Source organism: Balaenoptera borealis (assembly GCF_965194805.1).
Source record: "Balaenoptera borealis genome assembly, chromosome: 11".
In the NCBI taxonomy this organism is placed as follows: Eukaryota; Metazoa; Chordata; class Mammalia; order Artiodactyla; family Balaenopteridae; genus Balaenoptera; species Balaenoptera borealis.
This window is the reverse complement of record NC_138868.1, coordinates 40,053,677-40,080,714: the sequence shown is the minus strand read 5'-3', so window position 1 is coordinate 40,080,714 and position 27,038 is coordinate 40,053,677. Positions and strand designations below refer to the sequence as shown.

The 27,038-nt window shown below is 45.2% G+C and overlaps 1 protein-coding gene across 14 annotated transcripts in view; it reads right to left on the bottom strand.

Annotated features, from left to right (window-relative positions):
• The window catches only part of PLEKHA7 (pleckstrin homology domain containing A7), a 208,063-nt gene that overhangs the window by 40,427 nt on the left and 140,598 nt on the right, over positions 1-27,038 (bottom strand). For all 14 annotated transcript variants that reach the window (XR_014231391.1, XR_014231392.1, XM_082341397.1 and 11 more), the window contains 4 exons: positions 26,383-26,455; positions 24,881-24,981; positions 21,093-21,268; positions 7,656-8,126 (listed from right to left, as the gene is read on the bottom strand). Coding sequence is in view for 12 of the 14 variants with exons in the window: in XM_082341397.1 (XP_082197523.1) it covers positions 7,656-8,126; positions 21,093-21,268; positions 24,881-24,981; positions 26,383-26,455 (821 nt within the window). In the remaining 2 variants the exon portion in view is untranslated. The remainder of the gene's footprint in view (positions 1-7,655; positions 8,127-21,092; positions 21,269-24,880; positions 24,982-26,382; positions 26,456-27,038) is intronic.

The following is a 27,038-nucleotide window of genomic DNA, read 5'->3' as shown; positions in this document are numbered from 1 at the left end:
ACACTTGGACAACTTTCTGCAGTAGAAAAAGCAGAGGAAGTCTGACCTAGGGTTGAATCCACTGGCTGTGTGACCTTAGGCAGCTTACCTGACTGCTCTGAGCCTCATCTTCCTTACCTATAACATGAGGACAGAACTACCTGCCTCCTAAGGCTGTCCTGAAGAATAAATGAGACAGGAAGAGAACACAGGCTCCTTGCCTGATACACAGGCGGTACCTTCACCAGTGGGTGCTCCCTTCCCACTTCTCTCTCCTTATTCTCAGAATACTGTTCCTCCTTCCCCTACCTATATGGGCTCACTTTGCCCTATCACCAAATCTCACTCATTCTCCAGGACACTGTCCCATGCCTCTTCCACAGAGGCCTTCTGCAATGCCACGGCCCTCAGGGTTCCTGCCCTGCTCTGACCTAGTTACTGTACAGTCTGTAACTTTTCCAAGGTCCTATATTGATGTAACCTTTTCCTACTCGTAAGCTGTCTCTTCCCCGGCCAAGCTGTAAATCCTTGCGGGGCGGCAACTGTGTCTTACATTCTGCGGTGTTGTCCGCGGTCTGAGAAAGTGCTGACACATCACCAGCCCTTCAACAAATACTCCGGCACACAAAAGCTGGATAGGATGGTGAAAACTACTACCGACCAGCCATCTTATTTTCTGAAAGAAAAATTCAGCAAGGGCCAACTACAGTTTTATTAAGCTCTAAGAGTCTAACCTGAGAGGCAGCAGGATGTAAAACGGACAGGTTCTGGAGCCAGGCCTGGGCTGCAATCCTGACTCTGCCTTTACCTATCAACTTTACCTAACGAATCTTTATACAGCAGCGCTCACCAGACCTTGTTCTAAGCTCGAAGTGTAGTCCAGCAGCATCAGCACCACCTGGGAGCTTGTCAGAAATGCAGGTTATCAGGCCCCACCTGAAATCAGGAACCCTGCCGGTGGGGCCCAGCCACCGGTGGTGTAACAAGCCCTCCAGGTGGTTGATGTTTGAGAAGTGCTGTTCTAATTGTTTTTAAACTCATTGTATCACTCTCCTTACTGTAAAATGGGGCTACTAAGAACCATTTAATAGATTGTTGTGAGGATTAAAAGTAGCTGTCGTTCAAAAAATGGTGGCTTTCTTCTCCCTTTTTATCGTTATCTTTGCAATTACGGGAGGTACTTTTAAGATCTCTTCAGCTTGCCCAGCTTGTCTCCTTGCCACCAGGTGGCAGGGTTTGCTATGGATTTCCCAGAGTCAGAGGGGAATGTGTCTCTGAGGAAGGCGCAGTGCCTGAACCCTCAAACAGCAGTGGTGGCAATGGCAGAAACCAGGCTGGGGGCTTCCCCCGGGGAGTTCATGACTTTACTGACCATTGCTCACTCTGCCTGAAGCAAAATGCAAACGATGCAAAGCACATCCCAGCCACGCTCGCTCCATACACCCCTTCAGTCTGGCTCTGCAGCCCACTCCCCATGCCTGCCTGTGGTGTTCAGGTGGTCAGAGCCCACCGCCGCTAGGGCAGTGCCCCAAAGCCCTCAGCTTATCCTCTAGCCTGTGCCCTCTGCTTATGCACTGCCTGCCATCCTCCCAGAGCTGGCCATTTGGGGGTGACCCCAAAGACCCCAGTGCCAGTGGTGAGTCCTGGTGCCAGAGGCCAAACCACAGTAACTAACGGATAGTGGAGGGAGGGACACAGGAGGTAGGGTTGTAAGATGAGGTAAAGGTCACCCTGGAGCAGGCAGGAGCGCACAGAGCCGCTCTGTCCTAAGAGCAGATCCATTTGCTGGCCCCCAACCCCAGCTTTATCTAAAAGAAGGCTCGAGGTCTCCTGCCCTCAAATCCCGCTCTGTGCCATGGGGGGCTCCCTTTCCAAAAGGCACCTATATATTCTGATATAGCCCCTATAAAATGGTCATATCGAAACGTGAAATCAAGTTTTATAACCAATTACTTATGCAGCAGGCAGTCCTCACCTGAGCTTCCACATCGGTTGTGCAGGACTTCCATGTTTTATTCTGCTCCTCGTGGTAATGTTTACATCCCTGACTCTACACCCACCCCTGCCATTTTATTTTACAAGTATGCATTACTTTAAACACCAGGGAAAAAATAGAAGGCTAGAATTTCAAAACAACCTCATAGAATGTGGTAAGATTCTAAGGGTGTATCAGTCTGTCCTTGCAAACCATCATTCTAAAGGAGTTTAATAAAGTGAAATATAATATACATCTCCAAGTACTGAAAGAACAATTAGAAATAATTCCCTGTGTGGTCTAGAGCCGAGAATATGAGATCATATTACAGTTCAAATAACCCTCCTTCCAATGTCTAACGTGCTCCATCTAACGAGATTAGCACAGTCTCAATCATACACAGAGCAGGGATATCCCTTTCCTGTATTATCAACAGGAGGAAGTTCCTTTATTAAGCAGCCAGAACTACTTATTACTTGACTGTAAGAGATTACAAACACATCTTTAAGGAAAAAAAAAAAAAAGATAACTCTGATATGCAATATGCAGTCCTTCCCAGATACGAGTGAACGATCAGACATTGAGCACCCTGCTTACACAGAGGCTGATGGCTTTCTTCTCAAAGGGTCGTCTTCAATCCCTCACGTTTACTTTTCAGCCCCCTGAGAACTACTTCTATCACTAGACTGAGATTCCTCTTACTGAGTGCTCAATGACCTCCAAGGCCAACAAACTGTTTTCATTTACAGACCTAATGTCTCCCTGCCCCTTAGATAAGAAGGGCTCGAACTCCCTCCTCACATCCTAGGGACAGTCGGACGCCTTCCCCAACCACCTCTTATCTCCTTGCAGTTGACTTCTCATCCTTTACCTCCCCCATGTGCCCCCAGCCCCCATTATGTGTAGCAGAATAACGTAGGTCTGTGGGCTGCCAGAGTTATGTAGAGACATTTCACAACCACAACTTATAACTTACATAACTTACAACTTAATACCAGCGGTACGGCTTTGCAAAGTCCTTTCTGCACCCCTGCCACAAAGGGTTTCTCAATGGCCATGCCTTCCTTCTGGTTCCCTTTGTCCTTCCCCTCACATTACTCTGCCTCCTGACTTAACTTCAAAATTCTAGCTCTATTAAGAAGGTCTACTCATCTAAGCCCATCAAGAAGTTCAGTGGAACCAAAGGCCTCTGCTACTGAGCATGAGACCAGCAGAGAGACCCTGACATTCCAAATTCTCCTTCCGTGGTGCCCAGCCTCCTCAGAAGGCACCACATCCAGGGAGCAGTCTCATGCTGCCAACTGGACTCCTTCCAGATGAACCTTCCCTCACCACACTCTCGTTTTCCTCCTCCATCTTCTGCTAGACTTCTTTATGCAGACTCTGCTTTTGCCCACCCCCTTGGACTGGAGACCCTCAGGGTTCTGCCTTTGGCCCTCTGCTATTGTTCTAAGCTAGTTATTCTCAACCCTGATTACATGTTAGAATCACCAGGGGTAGGGGGGTTTTCGAAAACTCCTGATGTCCAGGCTGAAATTCGGATCATCAGAATCAGATTGTCCAGCATGGGACCCAGGCCTCAGTAAATGTCAAACCCCTCTCATATACTGGTATCACCTGGGGAGCTTTTAAAACAGACTGATGCCCTCACCTTGCCCCAGACCAAATAAGGCAAAATCTCTTGAGCAGGGCCTCAAATGACCAAATTGTGCGGCCACGATTAAGAACCACTGCTCTAAGCATTCAACCCTCGGTGATCTTGACTACTGCCAGGGCATCAGTTACCACCTCTAGGGCGATGACTTCCAAATCTCTCCCTAAGCTGAACCCACATTCCCTATAACCTACTGCTTATCTCCACCTGGCCACTCCACAGGTACCACATTCCTCTTCAAGCTCATTTCTTTCTCCCATGCTCACATCTTGTGCACAGCGCCACATCTACCTATTAACCAAGTCAAACTTGAATGTTAACCTCAACTCCATCTATGGCCCTCCTCACCTTCCAGCCCTGGAGGAATCAGTTTCCCAAGCCCTATACCTACCCAATCTCAACATCTGTGTATCCTATCCATCCCCTCCTCACAATCCTCACCATCTTTACCGCTTTTGTTTAGGTCTTCCTCGCCTCCTATCCAAAATATGACCACCTCATACTTGGTCATGTTCTTTCCAGACTCTTCTCCATTTAACCATCTTCTATATGGTCACCAGAGCAAGCAGTTAACCTAAAATAGTAGTTTTCAGAGATGATGTGGGGTGGGGAAACAGGGACACTTTTGGTGGGGTATAAACTCAAACAGCATTGTTGAAGGTCAATTGTGTAATATCAATCAAAATTAAAATCACATATATCCTCCGACCTAGTTATTCCACTTCAAGTAATTTGTTCTTCAAGTATACCTGCACTTGTTTGCAAAGACAATTGGGCACGGATATTCACAGCAGCATAGTTTGTAATAGCAAATGTTTATAACCAACCTAATTATCCATCAATAGGGAAATGGTATAAAGATCACTGTAGATGCATACAATGCAATACTCTGCACCATTTCAAATTAATGATATGTCTATATGTGCTGATATAGATAGCCAAGATATATTAAAATATCTATTGATATATTTATTGATATATTAAGTGGAACAAAGCAAGATGAAGAACATGGATTTTTGTTTTGTTTTGTTTTTAATATAGTGGTTGGTCTTTGGGGAGTAGATCTAGGTTTCTGAAATAAAATAGGAGGACACTTATTTTTCAGTATTTACCCATTGGTCTTATTTGGATTTTTTACCTTGTAAGTAGATTACTGATTATTTGAGGGTACTGAGCAAAGAGAGATTTACACATCCAGCTATGAATTTGGTGATGAATTAGTAATGGGTACAGAGAAAACTAAGCAAGCTATAAGCATGAAAATTACCAATACCAGAAAATAAAAAATTGTACCACAAATGGAATTTAATTATTGTATACTACATGGCCCAGCTGTGAATATTTATACTTCACATTATATAATAATGTAAAAACTGACTAGTGATCTAAACAAAAATTATGCTATAACTATATTATGAAGCTGGGATAAGGGTAAGTGTGTCTTTGGAAAGGAAAGGTAGAGGGGGGGGAATAAGAGACTTAAATCTTTATCATCTAGAGTAGAATGTCGAGAGCTAACTAAAACTGAAAACTCAAGAAACAGCAGTATAAGTATCTTATTTGGAAATACAGAGATAAATACATAAAACTACTAAAAGAATTGAAAGCGGTTGCCTCAAAGGTGGTGGAATCCGGAATAGGGATGGATGGGGTCATACTACTTAAATTCTTAAAACTATATACAGGTATTACTTTAATAAAAAAAAGTTTTTTAAACAAGGGGTAATTAAAACTGCCATTCTCATTTTGGGCGGGGTACATCAGAATAGCCTGGGAAATTTCTTCACCATATTCATGGACCTGCTATGTGAGAACTGAGATGAGGTAAGGAATATCTAGTCTGAAAAATCTCCTGAGGCCTCTTCCCTGCCAACACCCTTCAAACCACCCTCCTAAATATTAGAAACTATCATGCCATGCTCCTGTTTTAAGTCCATCAATGGCTTTCATGGGCCTTCAAGATTAAATCCAGACTCTTCAGTAGGAAATACAGGCTTATCAGGGCCAAACCCATGCCCTTCCTATCTGCTTCTATTTCTGGTTTCTCCTGCTTTTACCTGCCCTAGTCAGCCCCATACTGACTTCAGTCCCTAAGAGTTGTTATCAATACATATAAAAGGAAACAGCTAACTTATCACGAGTAGCTTCTCTCTGACACACTGTCTCCTCTACTGGATCCCCCTTCTGTTGCTAACATCCAAGTTGGGATACCGTTTATGCACTGATTGCTCCCAATCAGCATGTCCAACCAAATGTCAAACCTCCACACCACAATCCACATCCAAGTGCCTAACCTAACACCTCCCTCACTGGATAGTTAATAGGTTTCTCAAACTTAAAAGTCCCCAAAACGGAAATCCCGATTTGCCCCCAAAACTTGTTCCTAAGCCTTCCCCATCTCAGCAACCACCTGGTTGTTAAGTCAAAATTTAAGGGATCATCCTTGTTCCTCTTCCCTTTCTCTCATCCTGCACATCCAATTCGTTGACAAGCTTTTCTGTTTCAACCTCCAAAATGTACCTCAAATCTATTTCTTTCTATTTCCACTGGCACCATGCTGGACTACTGCAACAGCCTCTTCCCTAGGCTCTTATCTTCTTTGTGAATCAGATCACATCATTTACCTGTTTAAACCCTTCCAGTGGCTCTCCCTATTGCTTTTTCAAATAAAATCCAAATTCCTTACCTTGGACTATGAGGACCTGCACGATACAACCCCTGCCAGCTTTCCAATCTCATCAGCAGTAAGGTCACTTAGAACTACCTCCTAGGGGGTCTACCTAGCCCAGCACCAAGAATAGCAGCTTCCCTCCTCTGTGTCCTTGGGCAGTAGCTATTTTCAATAAAACACAAAATCTGATCAAACAGAACTGACACCTGGTCTGTCCCAGGAGGAAATGGGAAGGTATCTTAGCTACAACACAAAGGGCCTTCCTTCTCCTAGTCTGACCCACAACAATGTCTACCAACTGCTCAGGGAGTTTCCATTAACTCCCAGTGAGTTCTCCACCATCTAACCTCACAATAGCCCACCTGGACCAGATTAAAGAAGTTACACAACCCACACATGCATACAACACCCACATATTCACAAGAGCCCCACCCACCTAAAAAGAGGCCTAGCCTATTCCCCTTGGAGCACCACCGCCTCCAGACCCCACAGTGGAAAGTGTGGGCCTCACAGCAGGGAGAATGGAGAGCGGCACTTTAAAGCATGTGTATCAGGCCTGTGGCAGACTTGGCCTGGGCTCTGACACATCCACTGTGGCCCCTCCAGCCCTTGGAGGGCTTTCTGAATGCACCACGACTTTGCTATCTCGTCTCCAGTCTGAGGTTTGTTTTAGAAGCCTGAGGATGGCGAGGGGGATTTGCTGTCTTCAAAGTGAAGACAACACACAGTGGCTTCTAAGGACAATGTGGAAGCTGAGTGACCCTGAATTCTTCACATTCATAAATGTGTCCTAATTAATCTAAAATTATAATAAAATACAGATAGTGCTTTGCAAGTAGCAAGAGATGCATTCCCTCTAAATAATTAAAACCATTTCTTGAAGGAATGGGTATAATAAAGCTTAATGTCAACAGTGCCTGAGCACTTCTCTACGTGCCTGGAATTAAAAATGGATCTGTATTTACTCTAGCTGCTACAAATATTTCCCGGATGCAGAGAAGTAGCTAAGTAAGAGGAGAAGATCAGTTACTGTCTACATGCCGCCAGTCTCGGGCACGCTCCCTGGGGAATGGGAAACCCTTACCCCCGATATAATCTCTTGTGCACTTGGGAGGCTCATGGACTGAGTCTAAACTCTGCCTTTGCCACTTATCTGTGTGCCCTGGGCAGGTTCCCTCACTTCTCCAAGCCCCAATTTCTTTGTTTATAAATTGAGGCTATCACCCCTCCTTGCAAGGCTGTTGCAGGGATTTATGGAGATAATGGAGGTAGAGAGTTTAAGGCCGGCATGTACCAGCATGTGCTGGGTAAGTGATAGCTACTCTTATGACATTTTTATGCTCATTAGCGGCAGCGATCCTGAGTCCATTACTGACCTCCTGCCGTCCGCCTTCTGGGCCTTTGCCCACTGCTCCACGTGCGCCAGGCTGCTCTTCCTCTGGCTGTGCTTCTCAGGGTTGGTCCTGGAAGGAAAGGCCCGCTGGTACCCGCCAGTCCCGTTCTGCTCTCCTGGGCCAGATGTGACAGGCAGCACACCGTTCCTCTCTGCCCTTTGGGGCTGAGCCTGCTGGCCTCTCGGGCCACTGGGTAAATCCACGAACAAGGCATCCTCTTCGGCTGGCGAGTAGGGGGACCTGGCCTTGCTCCTGTCCCGCTTGCCCTCCAGTGGGTCCCTCTGGGACCGGTACCGGTCTTCCTCCTGCTCCCGCCTCTCGAATCCAAAGGAATCCTCGTGGTTGCGATGAGAACAATCCCTTGCATGTCCGGGTCCCATGCGGCCACATTCACGACAGGACTCTGTGTGGTTGGCCTGGGGGACCGCCTGCCGCTCCACCTTCTCCATGTCCCTGCAATGACAGCAGCTCGTTCAGCCCAATCCAGACTGGAGCCCCCGGCCAAGACTCCCCAAAGGGTACACTTTACACTCCAATTACCTCCAGGCCTTTGCATGGGCTCTTCCCTCTGCCTGGAGCTCTTTTCATACCCTATCCCCTTACTCTGCTGGCCTAACTTCTACTCCTCTGGGATCTGGCTTAAATGTCACCTCCTCCAGGAAGCCACCATACACACACACACCCCCAGTCTAGATCAGGATCTCAGCTGACCCCACTATCACACTAATCACACTGGACCATAACTGCATGTTTACTCATCTAGCGCCCAAGTAGACTATGAGTTCCTTCAGGCCAGAGGCCCAGCTGGCCATTCATCGTATGCCCAGAACTTCCATGAAATAACAGTACAGAATAGGAGCTCTATAAATACCGATGAACAAATAAATGGTACATGTGATATTCTCATGCCTTTCCCTTTTGCTGTTTGTCCACCTGTCTGTCTGGGACAGGTCAGCTTGGATAGAAGGCTCCTGAGCCCAGGGTCTCTCCCACTGGCATCCAGCACAGCCCAAAGTACAATTAGCAGCATAATTAACATTCTTCCAAGATGGTGAGTAGAGAATTGGCACAGCAATCTCTTTATGTGACTACTTATCTTGTCAGGGAACTGCTCAAACAGGAACGCAAGAACACTGACCTGACAACAATTCTCTGAAGTATTATTAGTCAGATTTCAGAGATAAGGAAACTGAGGCACAGAGAAGATAAATGATTTGCCCAAAGACCATACTGCTGGGAAAGAGAGACACCAGGGCTTAATCCCAGGCAGACTGCAGAGCCCATGTGCTGTAGCCACTGCTCTCTACTGCCTCTCCAAATGCATGTCCATGATCTGCACATATGCAGACTTGGAAACTGCAAAGGAGAATGGGGTGGGGGTGACAGGGGAGGATGTGAACCAAGGCTAAAGAGCTTCTGGGGCATAGACAAGGGCAGGTTTCTTTCATGGCCCATCTCGCACTGGAAGCTGCCTTTCTCCCCACCTCCTTGGGTCCTAGTTATGTCTGCCTCCTCATTACCTGACACCAGAGACACAGCAGCAGCAGCTCCATAAGCTTAGCAGAGTTTAGACTGGGGAGGCAGGGGAACCCACTCCAGCCTAGCTCAGAAGGACCAGAAAAATTACCAGGGAACCTTGAATGGGCAGCTGGGCGACTTGTGCTCCTTGGTAAAAAGTTCCTGGTCTAGACATCCATCACTCCTTGAAATGGCCAAGCCTGAGGGTTCTCCATTTCAACAGAAGAATGAACAATGGAAATGCTGTTGCATTTACATCTCGGTGGCCAGACCTCAGGTGTCCCTGCAACAACCTCAGAACCTCAGCTACCAATAATCAGCACTGATTCAGGGCAGATCAATCCAGTCAGGGAGCTGGTTAAAATGTCAATGTAAAGTGAAAATACAAACCCTAACACAGGTCTGCTTCTTAGTGTGTGCAGGCCGAACTGTTGGCCTTCACTTAGGCATGGAAACTGAGAAAAGCAATCTCACATCTCATGTCCATGTACTCGTGACTTCTCCATGAAAACCCAAAGCTTTGAGGTGGGGGGGAGCTTGTTTGGACCTCCTTCTATCCATCACTAGGGGACATCTTTCCCCCCATCTCCCACCCCTTCTTCTAACAGTGTTTCAATTTTCATTTGGGGATCACCCTCCCCCACGCTCAGTCCTTGTGGTTTAAAAGGTGCTGCTGACTCTACAAGTCCCTGTGGAGCTGAGGCTCCAAAGTCTCAGTGACTGGCTCAGAGGCTGACACATCAGCCAATCCAGGCCAATCAGAGTTAGCTCTAGGACTGTGGTTGGAGCTGGTCTTGAGTTGCTACAACTACATGGGAAGCAGCTACTTGAGAGTGAAACCAACACCAAGAAAAGCAGACGGAGAGAAATAGAATCTTAAAGACTTGGCCTGAACTCCTAGATTTAGCCATACCTAAACCAGATATATCTTTGGACTTTTTGGTTGTGCATCAATATATTCTGTTTCTCCTTAAGCTAGTCTGAGTTTGGTCTCTATTACTTATAGCAGAAGGAGTCCTATTACATCATTTTATAATGACATATTTAGATGGTGATCTCCAAGGACCCTTCCATTCCTAAAGTCCAGTGAGTCTATAAGCTCAAGTAGTAGGAACATATGGGAAATATTCAGGGGCCTGCACTTTAAGAAAAAGCAATTCTTACTGTAAGTTTTTAAAGGGACAACTCTGTTCCACAATGTACACATTACAGGTTTTAACCTTTGTCTTTCTTTTCTTCCTTTAATCCTCCCATCACCACATCAGTGTAACCCCAGCCTTCAAGTCATCTAAGTTGGCCTTTATCTTCTCTACTGTTTCTCAAATTCAGGAAACCACCCCTTAGTGGTGCGCTTAGGCTGCTGTCTAGAAGATTAAAGCTCTGGCTGCCCTCTGGGTCACACCCCAGCCAAGATACTGAAGCTTTATAACCTGGTTACTCTGATTGTGAGACCAAAGTAACTGTACCTCCTTGTTATCACCACCACAAAGATAAACAGCCCCTTGTTGTAAAAGCCATGTAGTAAAACAAATATGCACCTAAATGGATGACATCAGAATTGAAGGGAAAAGAGGGTTTCTTCAATCGACAGATGAATGGATAAAGAAGATGTGGTACATATATACAATGAAATGTTACTCAGCCATTAAAAAGAATGAAATAATGCCATTTGCAGCAACATGGATGGACCTGGAGATTATCATACTAAGTGAAGTAATTCAGAAAGAGAAAGACAAATACCATATAATATCACTGATATGTAGAATCTAAAATATGACACAAATCAACTTATCTATGAAACAGACCCACAGATATAGAGAACAGACTTATGGTTGCAGGGGGTGGGGAGGTGTGGGGATGGATTGGGAGGCTGGGATTAGCAGATGCAAACTATTATATATAGAATGGATAAACAACAAGGTCCTCCTGTATAGCACAGGGAACTATATTCAATATCCTGTGATAAACCAGAATGGAAAAGAATATGAAAATGAATGTATATATAACTGAGTCACTTTGCTGTACAGCAGAAATTAACACAACATTGTAAACCAACTATACTTCAATAAAATAAATTTTAAAATAAAATAAAAGAGGATTTCTTCAACTTCAGAACCCGGGGGTTGTGGGTACAATGTCTTAGCCGAACCAACTGTAACGGGGATTTTTCTTTCTTTACCAATCAACTTCCATGTATTTATTGAGAACCTATACATCCCCACTGGTACAGGCACTAGGGGATATAAGAAAGTAATAGAGAAAATAGCCTCTGCTGTCAAACCCAGACAACCCTAAAGCCTGATTTAATCATGGTGACCACATTTAATACCGTTCTCATAAGCTGACCCCAAATCATGGAGTTTGCCAGTCTTTTCTAACCTTGGAATTAACTTATAACTACAAATATTAGTCCCTACTGTGCGTGTACATATGAGTGTACACACTCCAATACATGCCAACACGTCCTGAATATAAAGTTGATTGAGAAAGATAAACCCTTTTCTCAGATTGACACCAGCATTTGCTGCAAAACAAACCTTTAGAGGATGGCTAAAAGAATGGTAGTCTGCTTGCTACCTGGCAGCTTTTCTAGGCCCTAATACTCGGGGTTACGAACAGCTTCTATTTCCACAGCTGCTGGGACTCACCTCAGATAAGACGCCTTTGTGTCCAAAACGTTCAGGCTCTGGCTGCAGGTAAGAAAGGTGAAGGGAATGTTCCCGACTCCCCCACCTTACCTGACAAACATTTAACTTAGTAAGTTACAGGATTTAAGGCAAAAGTGTTTTTTGGTCTTCTCCCTGTCTCCTTGCATTCCCACCAATGTAACACATGACTTCTCAAATCAGGAGATCTGTCACAAGAGATCTGCAATGCTCAATTTAGCACAGTGGTGGGAAAGAATGAAGTATCCCTTGGCTTTCAGTGACGGTGCCATTCAGAGAAGTTGGCCATGCAGGGCACAGATGTTCAGCTAAGATGACACAAGCCTTTCTTGTGCAGGTCATTACTATCATTGTGAGCACCTGGAATCAGTGACTATTCAAAAACACAGGGAATTCCTGACATTTGACCATTTTGGCCACATGTGTCACTTCTCAAGCTTGACAAACCCAGAGGGCATAGGATTAGAGCCAGTCAGACCTGGATGCAAGAGCTGGCTCCAGCCCATAGAAGCTGGGTGACCTTGGGCAAGTCCCTGACCTCTCTGGTCTGAGGTTCCTCATCTGCAAAATGGGGACAAACTCCGCCTCCTTGGGTCATTTTGAGGGTTAAAGGAGACAATGCACAGAAAGAGCACAGCACCGGGGCTGGCACATAGCGTGTCCTCAAATGCAAATGTACTGGCTTCCAATATCTATTCCCTCCTTCTTCCTTGCCCCAGTTTTTTCAAAGTGGCAATGTACCCAACAAAAAACTTACATTTCCTAACCTCCCTTGGAGCTGACGGTGTAACATAAATCTGGCCAATAAGATGTGCACAGAAATTGCTGGATGGGTCTTCCAGGAAAGCCTTTAAAAGAAGGAAAGCTTAGCTCTCTTAGCTAACCCTTCCCCTCTTCCTGCCTGGAATTTAGACTCTATGCTGGATTGCAAGATGACAAAAATGAGGATGAAAGCCACCTGCCAAAATGTGGGTAGAAAGTGAGAAAGAGCCTGGCTCCCTGATAGCATCATGGAGCTACTATATGAGCCCAAATTAACCGACTCTGGATCCCTGCTAGTGAGAAAACTAAAACCCAATTTGATTATGCCACCCTAAGTTGGGTTGTTCTATTACTGGCAACCAAACGCAATCCCTAACTGAAACAAAGGGCTGAGCCCATCATTAGCAGGGACTGGGCCCCCCCCTCCCCATTTTCAGCACATCACAGCAATGCTTTATGTCTGCTTAGAGAAAATCCTTGTTTTCCCCTGTAAGTGGGAAGAGCACCTATTTCAGACTGACGATACTTCTATCTTATTCCTGTCCCTCACATGAACTTGGAAGTAAAACAGATCATACCAAGCAGTTGTACGCTATTATTTTATTCTGCCTCCAAACCCTTTATCTCACCAGGAAATAAGGAACAACATTTACTTCTATCTTGATGTTAAACACACACACACCTGAAATCTCAAAGACTTGGGTGAGAAAAGGAACGACAGCTTATAGGAGCTCAGCTGGACCTTGGTCCTGTTGGCAGACACAGCCTTCCTGTCGCAATCCCAGTGGAGGATCCCTCCCTACTCACCATACCTAAATGACCAAACTAATAGCCCAAGAACAAGGGTCAGGCCACTGATATCCTTAGAGAGTTTGGTCTGCGCCAGGTCAAGGGCAGAAGTTCCTGAGCACTGACCCCAAGGCTCAGGAGGACAGTGGGCTCAAAATCTAGAACCCACCCTGAGCACAGTCCACAGACTTGTATAAAAGGCTGAAGAGAATGGGCCCAAAGTCTCTAGGGAGCATGAAGGCAGGCTTGCTCAGCTGAATTAGTTCCTAGATTTGAGGAAGGAAATGGCTGGAGAGAAATGGAGACAGGAATTGGTTTCTACTTTTCCCCAGAGTTAAATAGGGCAGTTCCCCTGGGATGGGGGAAGATAACTTGCTGCCTTTCACGCTCTGCTCTAAATAAACAAGAAGAGGGCCTGTCCTCCCCCAGAGAAGAGTGAGACTGAAGGATAAATGAAGCACCAGACTCCTACCTGAGGCCATCACGTGCCTCAGCAGAGCGGCTATTGGCAAAGTCCCCTGTGAAGTTTTAAGGACCTGACAAACCAGACGAAGAAAAAAGGAAAGATATATAATGGCTGCCAAGTCTCCTCACTTTGTTCATTCCTGCCCGGAGAATCCTTCCCTCTTCCTTCTAGCTGGGTAAGTAACGCTCAACTGTCACAGCCCAACCTGAGCCAGTCTGGAGTTCTGGCACACACCAAGCTCACTCACTTTCCATCTCTCTACGGCAGTTAGAGAGTCTGGGTCATTCATTTTTTGTGGCCAATGCTTGGTTATTATATGCTGCGTCCTACTGTGTGCCAGGAACCTGACATAGTCCATCTCTAATCCCTACAACAATCTTGCAAGGTCAGTACTGTCAAGCCCAGAGAGGCTGAGGGCACTCACATGAGCACCAGATTACTTACAATAAATTGTCTCTACTGAAAGACAGGGACTATGGTGAGCACCTACTAACTGCAAAAGTAAGTTACGCTAAGCACTTTAAATATATTGTCTCTTCTTATCATTGCACAAAGCTAGAGATATTATTGTTTCATTATAGGTAATGAACGTGAAACTCAGAGAGGTTAAGCAGCTTGCTCTGGATCATGCAACCAGTGACATAAGCAGGACTCAAATTCCATCTGATCCAACTCCAAAGCCCTGCACCTGGGCTGAAAACATGTCTATACATTACTTCTGTCAAGGGTCCAAGGGGCTTGTCCAACCTCAGGTGTTGTCCTGCCACACTTTAACCAAAGTGATCAGAGTTTGGAAGGCCAAAGATTCCATGCTCTGAAGAGAGTGCAGATAGCCAGAGACGTGTGGGCCACTTCTGAGCAGGCTGATTCCCCACAATCAATCCCACAGCAGTGCTCAGACTGCTCTCAGACACCCCAAGTCCTTATGTGAACATCCTACAGGTAGAAGTTTTGTTCATCCATCCAACCATCCACACCCCCATCCACTAACTGAATGCTTACTACGTGCCAGGACTATTCTCATTTTCAAGGAGCGTACAGTCTAGCAGGGTGACAGTGAGAAAGCAGGCCAACATAACTTTAACATGAAAGTTCTATGCATAAGGAACGAAAGAGTGCTATAAGCAGAGGCATCTGACACACTGAGGGTCAAAGAAGGAAGAAATATGCATAGGCTAGGACCTGAAGGCTGTGCTGAATTGTCCTAATAAGGGTGAGGACCAGGGGAGCAGATGAGCAAGGCCCAGAGGGATCCTGGGCCTCACGATATGGACCTCCATCTACCTGCCAGAGCTTATCACAGTCTCTTCTCCCCCTAGCTCACTTTGATTCGGCCATAACTCCCTAGCTTTCTGTTCCTTGAATAAACCAAGCTCATTCCTGCCTCAGGACATTTGTAAGTGCCTTACCTTCTGCCCAGAACACTCTTCTTCGAAGTTTTACATATGCAACTTTCTTGCATCAATCAGGCCTCACCTCCACACGTTCCCCATATGGAGGCCTCCCCTGACCACCTAAACAAAAGTGGCTACTCCCTGCCCCTTAGTCCCTCCCCATCTCATCATTCCATTTTACTGCCTTCATGCATAGATCATGACAGAAAATCATCTTGTTGATTTGTTTGCCTGTATACGGTCTCTCTCCCCCTCACCCACCCAAAAATGCATGGGACTTTGCCTCTCTATTGAAGACTGCTGTATTTCTCAGTGTGCTTAACAGTGTCTGACACACAATATGCCCTCAATAAAGAACTGTAGAATAAAAGACTAAGTGGACAAAAGTACAGACAAATGCACCCAATTCAATAATTTGAGTATGGCTGGGGCCGAGAGGATAAGGAATAGCATAATGTGAGCCAAAGGCACCTGCAGGGACCAGACTCAGGCAGGGATCAAAAACCCTACTAAGGAGATTGGATTTTATGCCAAAGGTGACTAGGCTATAAGTTCCTTCAGTCCCAAGACAGGACTATAGTTACACCACAGACCAGAGAGGTTCGGAAACCGATAAAAAGAGATAAGTTGTCTTCCGATAGGCCCTCCTATCTGAACTGCTTGTCAGGTTTGTGAACTGTAACACCAAGCTGACCTCCTTGCTCAGTGCTTTAGCTTACTGGAAAGAACAAGACATCCTTAGACAAGAGAAGAACAACCAGTTCAACAGGGGGGAACTCAGAAGACAAATTTCAAGGAGGCTGTGGAGAATCAAAAACCAGAATCCAAAGTCCGGTAAGTGGAGGAACATGGAAATAGGGGAGAAGAAATTACGGACAGAAGGAGGTAGAGGGCAGGCTCTGGCAGCAGTGCTTGGTGCTCCTTACAGCGTAGGGCTGGGGTCTCAAGAATACTTGTCTATCAAGAGACCCTGAAGCCTGTGTAGGAAACAAGAGGAGAAAGGGAGGAGGTGCAGCAAGGGTGCTCAGCTCCCTCTGTGGTTAGAGGATGTAGGAAGAGGCTGGAGGAGGAGAGCGGCGAGGGGCAGGCTGAGGGGCAGTGCTGCAGGGAGGCTGGGTTGCTGAGCCACAACTCCCAGTGCTAGGGGATGGGCACAGCCTGGCAAGGGAGAGAGTATGATTTGCTCACAAGAGATTCATCATCAATGTAATCCAGAGGATTAACGATGAAACTGGAAGGGTGCAAAGGAAAAAGACCCAATGACATTGTTAAACCAAACCCTATGGAAGCTAGCACATCTGAGATGGAGTATCAACTATGTCTTAGGCAACGTGCGAAGTAAGCACTTTATACACTCATTTAATCTTTGCAAAAACCCGATAACTTCGAAAAACTGAGGTTTAAAAAGCATACCTAAATTGCACAAGTGACACAGCTAGAAAGTAGTAAAGCTGGGATTTAAACCCCGGTCTATCCAACTTCAGAGACTAAACTCTGGGAGGGGTTAGTACTTAAGGCAAAAGAAATTGATACAGTAGGAAGTGGCCTGGATATTGGTTGCTTGCATCTCGTTTACCACATCCCATCAAGTCATTTCTCCTTCCTCTGCCCATAACCCTAGCATTACTTGGGAATCCACCCCTACCTGGCTCTCAGTCCCCATGGTCTAGTTCTCAGAAGTGAAGCATGTATCCCAGGTCTGTGCCAATCAGTACGTGCATTCCCTAGCCACAGTATGTGATTTTGGGAATCAATGTGACCTAAGCCTGTCTAATCAGAATAAGATCTCAGAGCTTCTGGATAAGACTCTGGCTCTTTCCTGCTGAACTTAACTTGGACAACACAAGTCTGGGGCTACTGTAGCTATCTAGCCACCAGGTCCTAGATATGCCACGGACCTCCACATGGAGTTTAAGAATGAATCCAGCCCAGGCAGGCAGAGCCTGAGAGAATGACTTGTAATGATACTGTCTGAGCCTTGAACCCAACTGTTTCTAAAGCTAGAAGCTATCCTGAACTTTTCATTGACATGAATCAATAAATTCCTCCCCCTTTAAGGTAAGTTTGCGTTTTCTTTTACCTGCAATCAGAAGTCCTAATGTACCACATTCATAAAGAAAACATTTGCCTGTATGAATAAGGATAGAAGCTTTTGGGTGAGAAACAAGGAGGGAGAGAACAAAAAGCTATGGTTGGGGCCACCCACGTAACAGAGATGGAGGTTTTGCAGAGCATATCACCAAAGTGGAGGAGAGGCAAGATGTAGTCCCGCATGATGAATACTTCTAACTAACCAAATGTCTGAACATCTTATTCTGGTAAAATAGAACATTTAATAAGTCTGAATTTCCTTGGCTGACAATTTCATCTCTCAGAAAATTAAGAGGAAATGCTATTCTGCTTTTCGTCTGCGTCAGAAGGTATAACAAGTTTTTTTTTTTTTAAAACGGGGAAGAAACCTTGGGCAAAGATGATAATGGGATTTTAAGAGTTTATTAAGAGCATAGTAAGAACACATTTTAAAAGTTCAGAGAAAAGCTAGGGACAATACAAATGGCCTGAGATCCGGAAGGCAGCCCAGTGGAGAAGGGACGGAGCCCCTCTAAAACAAAAATCTGATAGTTAATTACAAAATCTTCAGGTAGGAAAAAGTAAAAAAAAACAAAAAAAATTCCTAATCTCAGCGAGCAAATTCATCCTGAACGGTTGAAGGCAGACATCACTTATCAATCACAGCACTTTTTCCTATTAAGCCTGATCTCATTCTCAAGTCATCTTTGACCCAGTGCCCTAGTCAGGCAAAAAGAACTGAGCAAAGCCGGGACACAAGAATGAACCCATTTAACATTGCTAGTAGAAAGAAACCAGTGTAAAAACACAGGGAGCTCTCAGAGCTCACGTTATAAAAGGACACAAGAAATGCATCAAGCAGAGATAAAATACAAATCCAGTGGAATGGGCCTACATGAATGACTACAAAAATGGTAAAGTCTAGAAGGGACTGAGGTTTGTTTATTTAAAGCAAAGTAAAATAAAACAAAATTTTCTATTTTCTATGAATTAAAATAAAGAAGGGGAGAACTTTAAAAAAAATATGAGACATAGGTATCTCTGCTTGGGAAGATGACCACAGCACAAATAAAATTGAATTCTTCAACTTCTGGATTTAGTTCCTTATCTTCATCAAGATGAATGAACTTCATCATGAATAAGAGAACAACCTTGGTTAAGAGAGACTGAAAGACCAAGGTGGGGAGGAAGACGGAAAAGGCCCAGCTGTTAGCACGCCAGGGCCCTAAGGGAACTCGGAGATGGGCTCAAGAAACCTCTCAGGTGATCTCTGAGGAATCCAAGAGAACAGGGAAAATGCCAGAATATTACAGACTGAATAACAAGACTGGAGAGCCTATAACCAACCTCTGCAATAGGCTAAGCTGCATTCCTAACTGGGCAGATATCAGCACATGTAGGAAAGAAAGCACTGAGGAAAAGCAAGCAACTCGGTAGAAAAATGGGCAGAGAACAGGTACCAGCAATTCAGTGCAGAGGAAATACAAGTGGTCAATAAATATAAAAGGTCCCTACCATCATGAAAATACACATTAAAATAACCAGATACCATTTATCTACACACAGCTCAGCAAAAATGAAAAAGATTAATAATATCAACTGTTGGCAAAGATGTGGGGAAATGAGCGCTCTCACTAGTGGAATATACAGCTTTCTTTAAAGGGCAGTTTGGTGGTAATTGATTAAAATTAAAAATGCATTGTATATTGACCCGGCAATCTGAAAGCCTCACACATGCAGAGGCTTGTAGAAAGTTTTTCATTACACAACTACCTACAACAGTAAAAGAGGACAAAAAATAAACTATCCAAGATATGGCACATGCTTAAATACATTATGGTACCTCTACCTTATGAAGTACCATACAACAGTCAAAAATAAAGGTAGCCCATATACACTGATACAGAATGATTTTCAAGATCAATATCATTCATGCTATAAAAAAAGCACAAAAAACCCCTCTACATTTATATAAGCTCATATACGCACATATATGAATAGAAAATAGTTTAAAAGGATCCCTGTTAACTTGGTAACAGAGGTAACCCTGGGAAGGTGACCAAGGATATTTCTCTTTATTTTTTGCATTTTTTAAAAATTTTTCTTGCCTTTATTGTGCTGATTTTTTTTTTCTTTTGGCTGCACCACGTGGCATGTGGGATCTTAGTTCCCCGACCAGGGATCAAACCTGCGCCCCCTGCATTGGCAGTGTGGAGTCTTAACCACTGGACCGCCAGGGAATGTCTTCACTGATTGTACACATGTATGTATGTGTGTATAAATAAATAAATAAATAAATAAATTTTTTTTAAAAAAAAGAATGAACAACAAAAACTAGGAAACAGTGAGCATGTAAACTAGGAGTAAATCGTGTCAAACCTGCCCAGTTTCCTTCTCCTAGGATGAAGGTGGAAATGCCAATGTCACTCTGAACAGAGTACCTGCAGGTTAATGGCACAGGCTTTCATATCATCATTATGGACACAACAGAAAAATTCAGGCTGGATGACAATGCTAAGAAGCAGAGGCAAACCTGACTGAATACCTGTAGTTAAGAGTTACTGATTCAGGGCCCACGGGGAAACTTCCAGGACAGTCTTTGGTCCTGTTCTGTTCAACATATTCATTCATTCTTCCAATCTCTCACTTACTCACTCAACAGACACTTGAGAGCTTATTATATGTCAGGCGTGCAGAATATACAAAGATGATTCCCACCTGAAGCCTAGGATACTGAAAAATAGACAGAAAAAAAAAACCCCAGCATGACAAATGCTTGACTGAGTTGCTAGGAAGCTCCAAGGGTAGAGCCTGACCCCAACCTGGCCTCTTGAGGGAGGTCACTATCTATATCAAAGGTCTGATCGTCTCAGGAAAGATATCATGAAGCTAGGAAGTACCACTAACACCAAAAATCACATACACATGAGTTGGAAAAGGTGGACAATATAAAAACATCCATGTGAAACCCATTTGCAGTTACTGACGAATCCTGTCTTTAGGTTGCTGGAGGACACTACTCTTGTTCTGAGACCTCACTAACAGACCTTTGTCAGAGGCCTCTAAGCAGGGCAAGGTGTCCAGAGAGTGAAGAACGGGGCTCATGTCAGATGAGGACCCTAAAGGCACCCTGACTTTCTAGGGCTACCCCACCTTCTCCAAGCCCATGACTCCACTCATGTTTCTCCTCTGCTTTCTCACAGGGAATCACCCACAGTCAACAGACTCAGGAACTTCAAGATCCCTGATGGTACCCTGGTTGGCCCACTCGAGGGAAGAGGCAGCTGGAAGACAGCTCCCGAGTCAGCTCCCAACAACAAGGTGGGCCATCGGTGGCATGTTTCCAGTTTGCAAGATCTTTCTTGTCTGTCCGCTCTCTCCTCCCCAATCTTAGCCCCAGGGTTTTCCCTTCCAGCACACGCTAGAGGAGAAAGACTGAGAAACGTACAACCAGGTACCAAGGCTGTCTATCCCAGGCAGTCATTTCACCCTCCCAGCCCTTCCTGTTTCTCTGTTTAATGAGGACAGTGGGCTAGATAATTCCTAGGGGACCTTCCAGCTCTGCCTGCAGCATGTGTAGGCTCTGTAAACAGTCTCCTCCTGGAAGAAGTCACCATTTAAAAGGACTTCAAAGAGAGGGCAATGCTTAATACGAGTGAGCGAACGGTGGAATTCTGGGCATCCAAGAGTTCTTACTTGGGTTCCCCCACCTGTGTAGGGAGCGCTCTGGCAGGGACCCTCCATGGGGACTGACCTCTTCAGTGACGATCGAGATAGCACCTGTGCAGCCTGGTTCATGGCCCTGACCCAGGCGTTCATGTCCTCCTGTGTGTCGGCACTGAAGTAGTAGGTCCTCATGCCCGACTGCTCGGCCTGAGAGCCCCGGGTGGAGCTATTATAGATGAGTGCTCGCATCCCCATGTGCACGGCCTGGAAGGAGAAGACGGAAACCCACGTCAGAGAGGTTAGTGTGCATCTCGCTTCCAGGAGCAAAAACCAGAGACACCCCGGCCAGGTTCTCCCTTCTTCCAGACTAAAAGCCCACGCACCACCCAGCTTATTTCCACACCTGGAAAAAAGTCACGGGCTGGATTCCCTTTTCTTGGTGAAGCCAGGCCTAGGAACAGCTGTGTCTGTTCCCCACAGAAAAAGCCCCGCAGCTGTACCTGTTTCCTACTTATCTTACTCCCACTTAGGGAGGGGCACACAGTCAATTCAAGGTTTATTTGAGAAAGAGATTTTTTTTTACAAACCCTCATTCCATAGAAGCAGACTCTCGGGAATCCCTGTTTTGGTTCTTCTGAAACACCTGCTGACTGGAATTGATTCAAAAATCAGCTGCTCAACAGCAGGCAGCTCGGTGCAGATATTCACTCTGCTTCCTGCTTGGGCATGAAACACGATGTACGCCCATCAAGGAAGCTGCTCTTTTGTCTCGCCAAAGAGGCAATACAAAGTTCAGCTGAGCAGTCCAACACTTGACTGAAGACCCTGGCACACCTACTATACGTCAGGAAGCCTCAAGGTGCTTTCACATGTTCCACAGGTACTGGGAAAAGCAACCGCAATGGACTGCGACAAGAAGTTTTCCCCCTTGTGCTCTGATAAGCAAGGTCCTTTACATTTGCAAGGAAAAAGCTCACCAAATCCACATAGGAAAATGATGTGGAAATAGGAAGATTTACAGAGCGCCTACTATGTGTCTCCTAGGTACTTCCGTGACTTTAATCTCATTTTAATCCCAACAGCCTTATAAGGAAGGAACAGAATCTCTTTTACAGATGTGGTAAGTGAAGCTCTGAGAAGTTAAGTAACTTTCCTAGATTTCCACGCTTGGTCACAGATTCTTCACAGCACGTATTACCTGGCATTCTTTATTTTACATGCTTGTTTATCATCTGTCTCTTCCCTGCAGAATATAAACTCGATGAGAGCAGGGACTCCGTCTATTTTGTTCACTACTATATCCCCAGGAACAGTGCCTGGTACATAGTAGGTGCCCAATAAATATTTTTTGAATGAATGAAAAGTTGGAGGCAGGATTCACACCTAGGAATATCTGACTCTGAGTCCAAGCTTCTCTGTACAGTGCTCTCAGGCTCTATCCAGAAATGAGTCTGATACAGATCACTAGTCTGATAATCTGGATCCAGAATGACAGACAGATGCCATGCAAGGACCAGTCAGAGAAAGCAAAATGAGAGAACTAAACAGAATCTGGAAAATGACATGTTTCTATCACCAATGGTCATGGATAAAACCTCTCAGATGAACTGTCAGCATTCGCTTCTCCACTCACATGCCTAACATCCAGGTCCAAAAACGTTATTAAATACGGGCCTGCTTGTGACATTCACATATCTGAATCCATCCAGCCCAGTGCCAAGGGAGTCCAGGCAAACTCGGCCTTCAGCTAAGGGTTCCACAGCGGCTTCTGGGGCAGGCATTTACTTGAGTAAGCTAAGGTGATTCACTGAACAATCACTGACTTACAGAGGACTAAACATGAAACAGAAGTAAGCCTGAACCGACCTTAACTTGGGAAGTATAAGGAGTGTCATTCACCACAACTCCTACTACAAATGACTGCTCCATGGTATCTGTTTGCAGAATGGGACTAGCCCCATCTACCCTGGCAGAACTAGCTGATGGCTAGTTTTCCTGGAGAAAGCTCTGAATGGGTAATCAATCATCTATAGTGCAGTGATACCAGACCTGTGGATGTTCAGAAGAAAAGTACCTAACCCATCCGGAGGACTTAAGGAAGGCTTCCTAGAGGAGGTGGCCCCTGAGCAGACACCTGAAGGACAAGTAAGTAAGAGTTGGGGAACTCTTCAGGGCATTCCAGGCTGTGACTAAAGCTCAAGGGGGGTGGGGGGTGGGGGGAACGATGGCTCCTAAGGCCACCGAGAGCCCTGCTTGGCTCATCCTGCAGACCTAGCGGAGCCTCAGGGCGCATCTAGCACCCTGGCTCCCTGACAATGCCTAGGAGCTGCCTGGCTGCGAGTACAGTTAGAGAAGACAGACAAGAGAGGACCACATAACCCTTTAGGCTCTGCCTATGCACCACTACAGATACTCTGAACAATCTCAGGCAAGGTGCCCTAGCAACAGTCAGAGAATTTCAGCTCTGCAAACTGAGAAGAACTGACATCGGAGGCAAGCATAAGGCCCAGGACACAAAATACTGCACACTCCTCAGTATGCCCAAGAACATGGATCCTGAACTGTCCCAGGGCCCATCCTCAGGTTCCTAAAAGAATGACACTGCAACCCAAAGGGAAGGGAACTCTTTCACACTCAGGAAACCACAGCCCTGTCTGGAGAACCACCTGAACATCACCCGTTCTGTCTGCAATAGCTTTTCTCCCTTCTCAGACCCTGAAGACCCCAATCATCCCCCCAAACATGCATGCCTTCTGTCTCCCAGAAAAAATATTTAGGGAACACTCTTGGTGAAGCCTATTTAAAAAAAAAAAAAAAAAAGAATGTACGACACATAAAAGATGTTTTCCTAGACTGTATTTTCACACCTCCCAACGAACTGTTAAGATGAACTATATATAGTTATTATAATCAGTTACTCTGAGGATATCCCAAACGCTGTCCCCCCACCCCCCAAATTCACATGCAACAGTGTTATCCCAATTGTTTGCCCAGTAGCAACACTAAACCCTAGAAAGGAAGGTTTTTCTGAGGAAGGCTTTCAGGCTGCAAAAGACCAGTGTGACACCCATCGAACAAAATGTTTTCAGAGCCAACAATAAGCAACAGAGGCTCTGAACAATTTAACAGAACAGTATTCCTAAAATGATAGCAATAAACATTAATTGTAACCACCTCCCACCTCCTGCAATGTGTATACGGGTGACCAGAGTAAGACATGGAAGAAAAGCAGAGAAGAAGAGAAAGAAATTGTCCTCCTTCCCTGTAATGCAACTGAAAGAGGACAGAGTTCAGGGTGGAGATCTGCCTCCATCATCTTCCAACTTTGGGACTGTGGGCAAGTTTTTTCAGCTCTCTGATCCTCGTGTTCCTAATCTATAAAATGAAGCTAATGATCCTGACCTCACAGGCTCCCCACAAGCATCAAATGAGGTAACACGGATAAAACTAGTTCTCAGTCACAAAAGGTTTTACAGAAATAAGGCAATACCATATCACGCAACATGAAGCGAAGGAGGATCCAGAATCTTCAACCCACAGCAACTCTGGAGTCACCGGGGACAGTGACAGCAGTAAGAAAGCATGAGAAGGGCTGTGCTGATACTAGTCACAGAAATAGCAACAGGAAAAGAGGGGTCTAAATACTTAAGCAAGGCTGGGGGACTCGAAAGCTCAGATACAAATGAAAGTACCGTGATGTGATATTACTCTTGTTTAAAGAATTTATGACTTTGTTAACATGAGTCTGAAACGCTCAACCTCTTAACTTCTTCCCCCCAACCCTCCAACAGAAACAACTGCTTTTGTGAAGCCATGTTGGGGAACACAACGTTTCTTAGGATGGAATTGCTGCACTGGAGGAGCGGGGGGCAGTACCTTAAAGGAATACTTGCGACTTATGCGATCCTCGGGGGCCACTGTTGAGATCACGTAGCTGGGCAGAGGAATGCTCCCAAGGACCACTTCTTCTCGGCTGTCTTTGAATGGAAAAACATATCACAATAACCTTCTGTGGCACCTTCCTTGGGCTGGTCCATCCCACTGCCCTAGTTCAAGGCTCCTCATCTCTCCCAGGATGACTGCAATCACGGATCGCCCATTCAGATGCTCTGGGGACCTTTGTGCTAGTGCTGGAACTACACAGGTGAATCAGACAGGGCCCTCTCCCCGAGGACGGGGACAGGCATGTAAACACGCTCTGCTCGACCTGCTAACTCCTGAAATACAGAGGCATACCAGGTGCTGCAGGAACACACAGACAGGAGTGGCACACAGCCTGGGGAAGTGGAGAAGGCTTCAGAAGGTGACATTTAAACTTTTGTAAAGGATGGGGAAGGGAATTCTGGGTGGTACACACCTCATAGGCGACGTTAGAGCAGGTGTGAAATATCCTACCTTTGATGTCTATTCTCTTCCTCCCCCAAACCGTCTTCGTTACCAGAGGTAACTTCCTAATGACAGAATTGGTCCCACTGCTCTCCCACCCAAAGGCACTTGCTGACTGTCCACTGGATACAGAATGAAGCCCAACTTCCTCTGCCTAGGGTCACAGCCCTTTTGCATTTTGGCTCTTATCCACCTCCTGAGCCTTATCTCCTAGTGTGTGCTCCGTGCAAGACTCACTCTGGCTTTGCAGGTCTGTCATTCCACTTTCTTCTGCTTCTAGAACTTTAATCAAGTTGTTTCTTCTGCCTAAATGCCCATCTTCCCCCTACACATGGGCAAAGCTCTACCCATCCTAAAAAGCCCAACTCGAGCCCTAATTCTTCTAAGGAGCCTGCCCAAGTTCTCCAATATGGAATTGGCTTCTTGTTCCTCTTGAACTGCCTAAGCACTTTGGATGTCTTCCAAAGCCTAGTCTTGTCTTAAAATTAGACTATCTCTTCCTCCATATTTTGAGCCTTACTTCCTTCTCACCTTTGCACAGCCCCTAATTCTATGTACTGGGGCTCCACAAATGTTCATATGGCCAATTTAATTCACCAGTTGCCCATCCAATAACAGGGGATAAATCCAGATAACAGGTTACAAAATATAATGTTCACCTATACTTCCCATCTCTCCAGATTGAATCAAAGGTGTGCCTGTGCCCCAAGTGAGGCAGAAGCTGGAAAACCTCCAGATCTTGAGACCTTAAGTAGAAGGCAAACCAGATTCTATTATTTTAACTCAACAAGTGGCACTTCCAGTGCTGGGACTGGTAAAAATGAAATCACCAACCATGCACATATGTAAAAGTGAACACTTTGGCAGGTTAACAGGTTATCAATTAGCTCAGGCCACTGGTCCATGCACTGGATTTGAGAAGACCACCATTTGCATCACCTCACCACCCCCTCTGGCACAAAGACCCCTTGGTGGCCTGAGCCTCAGCTCACCTTTATAGTAAAACAAGCAATAATCAGCCAGCACAAACCACCTCCTTTTCCACAGCCTCATCCCAGAACTGTCCTGCAAAGCAAAGGAAACTAATCAGGGCAATATCTGAGCATACCATTCCCCCTCCCCAGTCATGTACAACCTGATTCTGGAACCGAGACTTGCCCATATTCACTCTTTCTTTCAATAAATTAGTAAGTTTTTACTGCATAGCCATTCTTTGAATAGGACATTAAAATTTAGATCCAATGATGGCTTATCCCCAGGAAGTTTTGTTTCCTATAAACAGACTAATATAGCATAAGCATCCTCCTATTAGAAAGGAAGATATGAATTCAAAAATACAGTTCTCGGGCTTCCCTGGCAGTCCAGTGGTTAAGATTCCACGCTTCCACTAAAAGGGGCGCGGGTTTGATCCCTGGTTGGGGAACTCTCACATGTCGCGCAGTGTGGCCAAAAAACCCAAAAATACAGTTCATCCGTTAAGAAAGAAATCAGTTTTTAACAAAAGGGAAGTTATTTATTTATTTATTCCTTCCTTCCTTCCTTCCTTCATTCACTGATTCAGGTGCTACACTGTAAAATACCTTCACTTATACTGATTAGAAAATTGGTTTACATAGTATGAAACAAAGAGTTTAAGTTAGCTAATTAA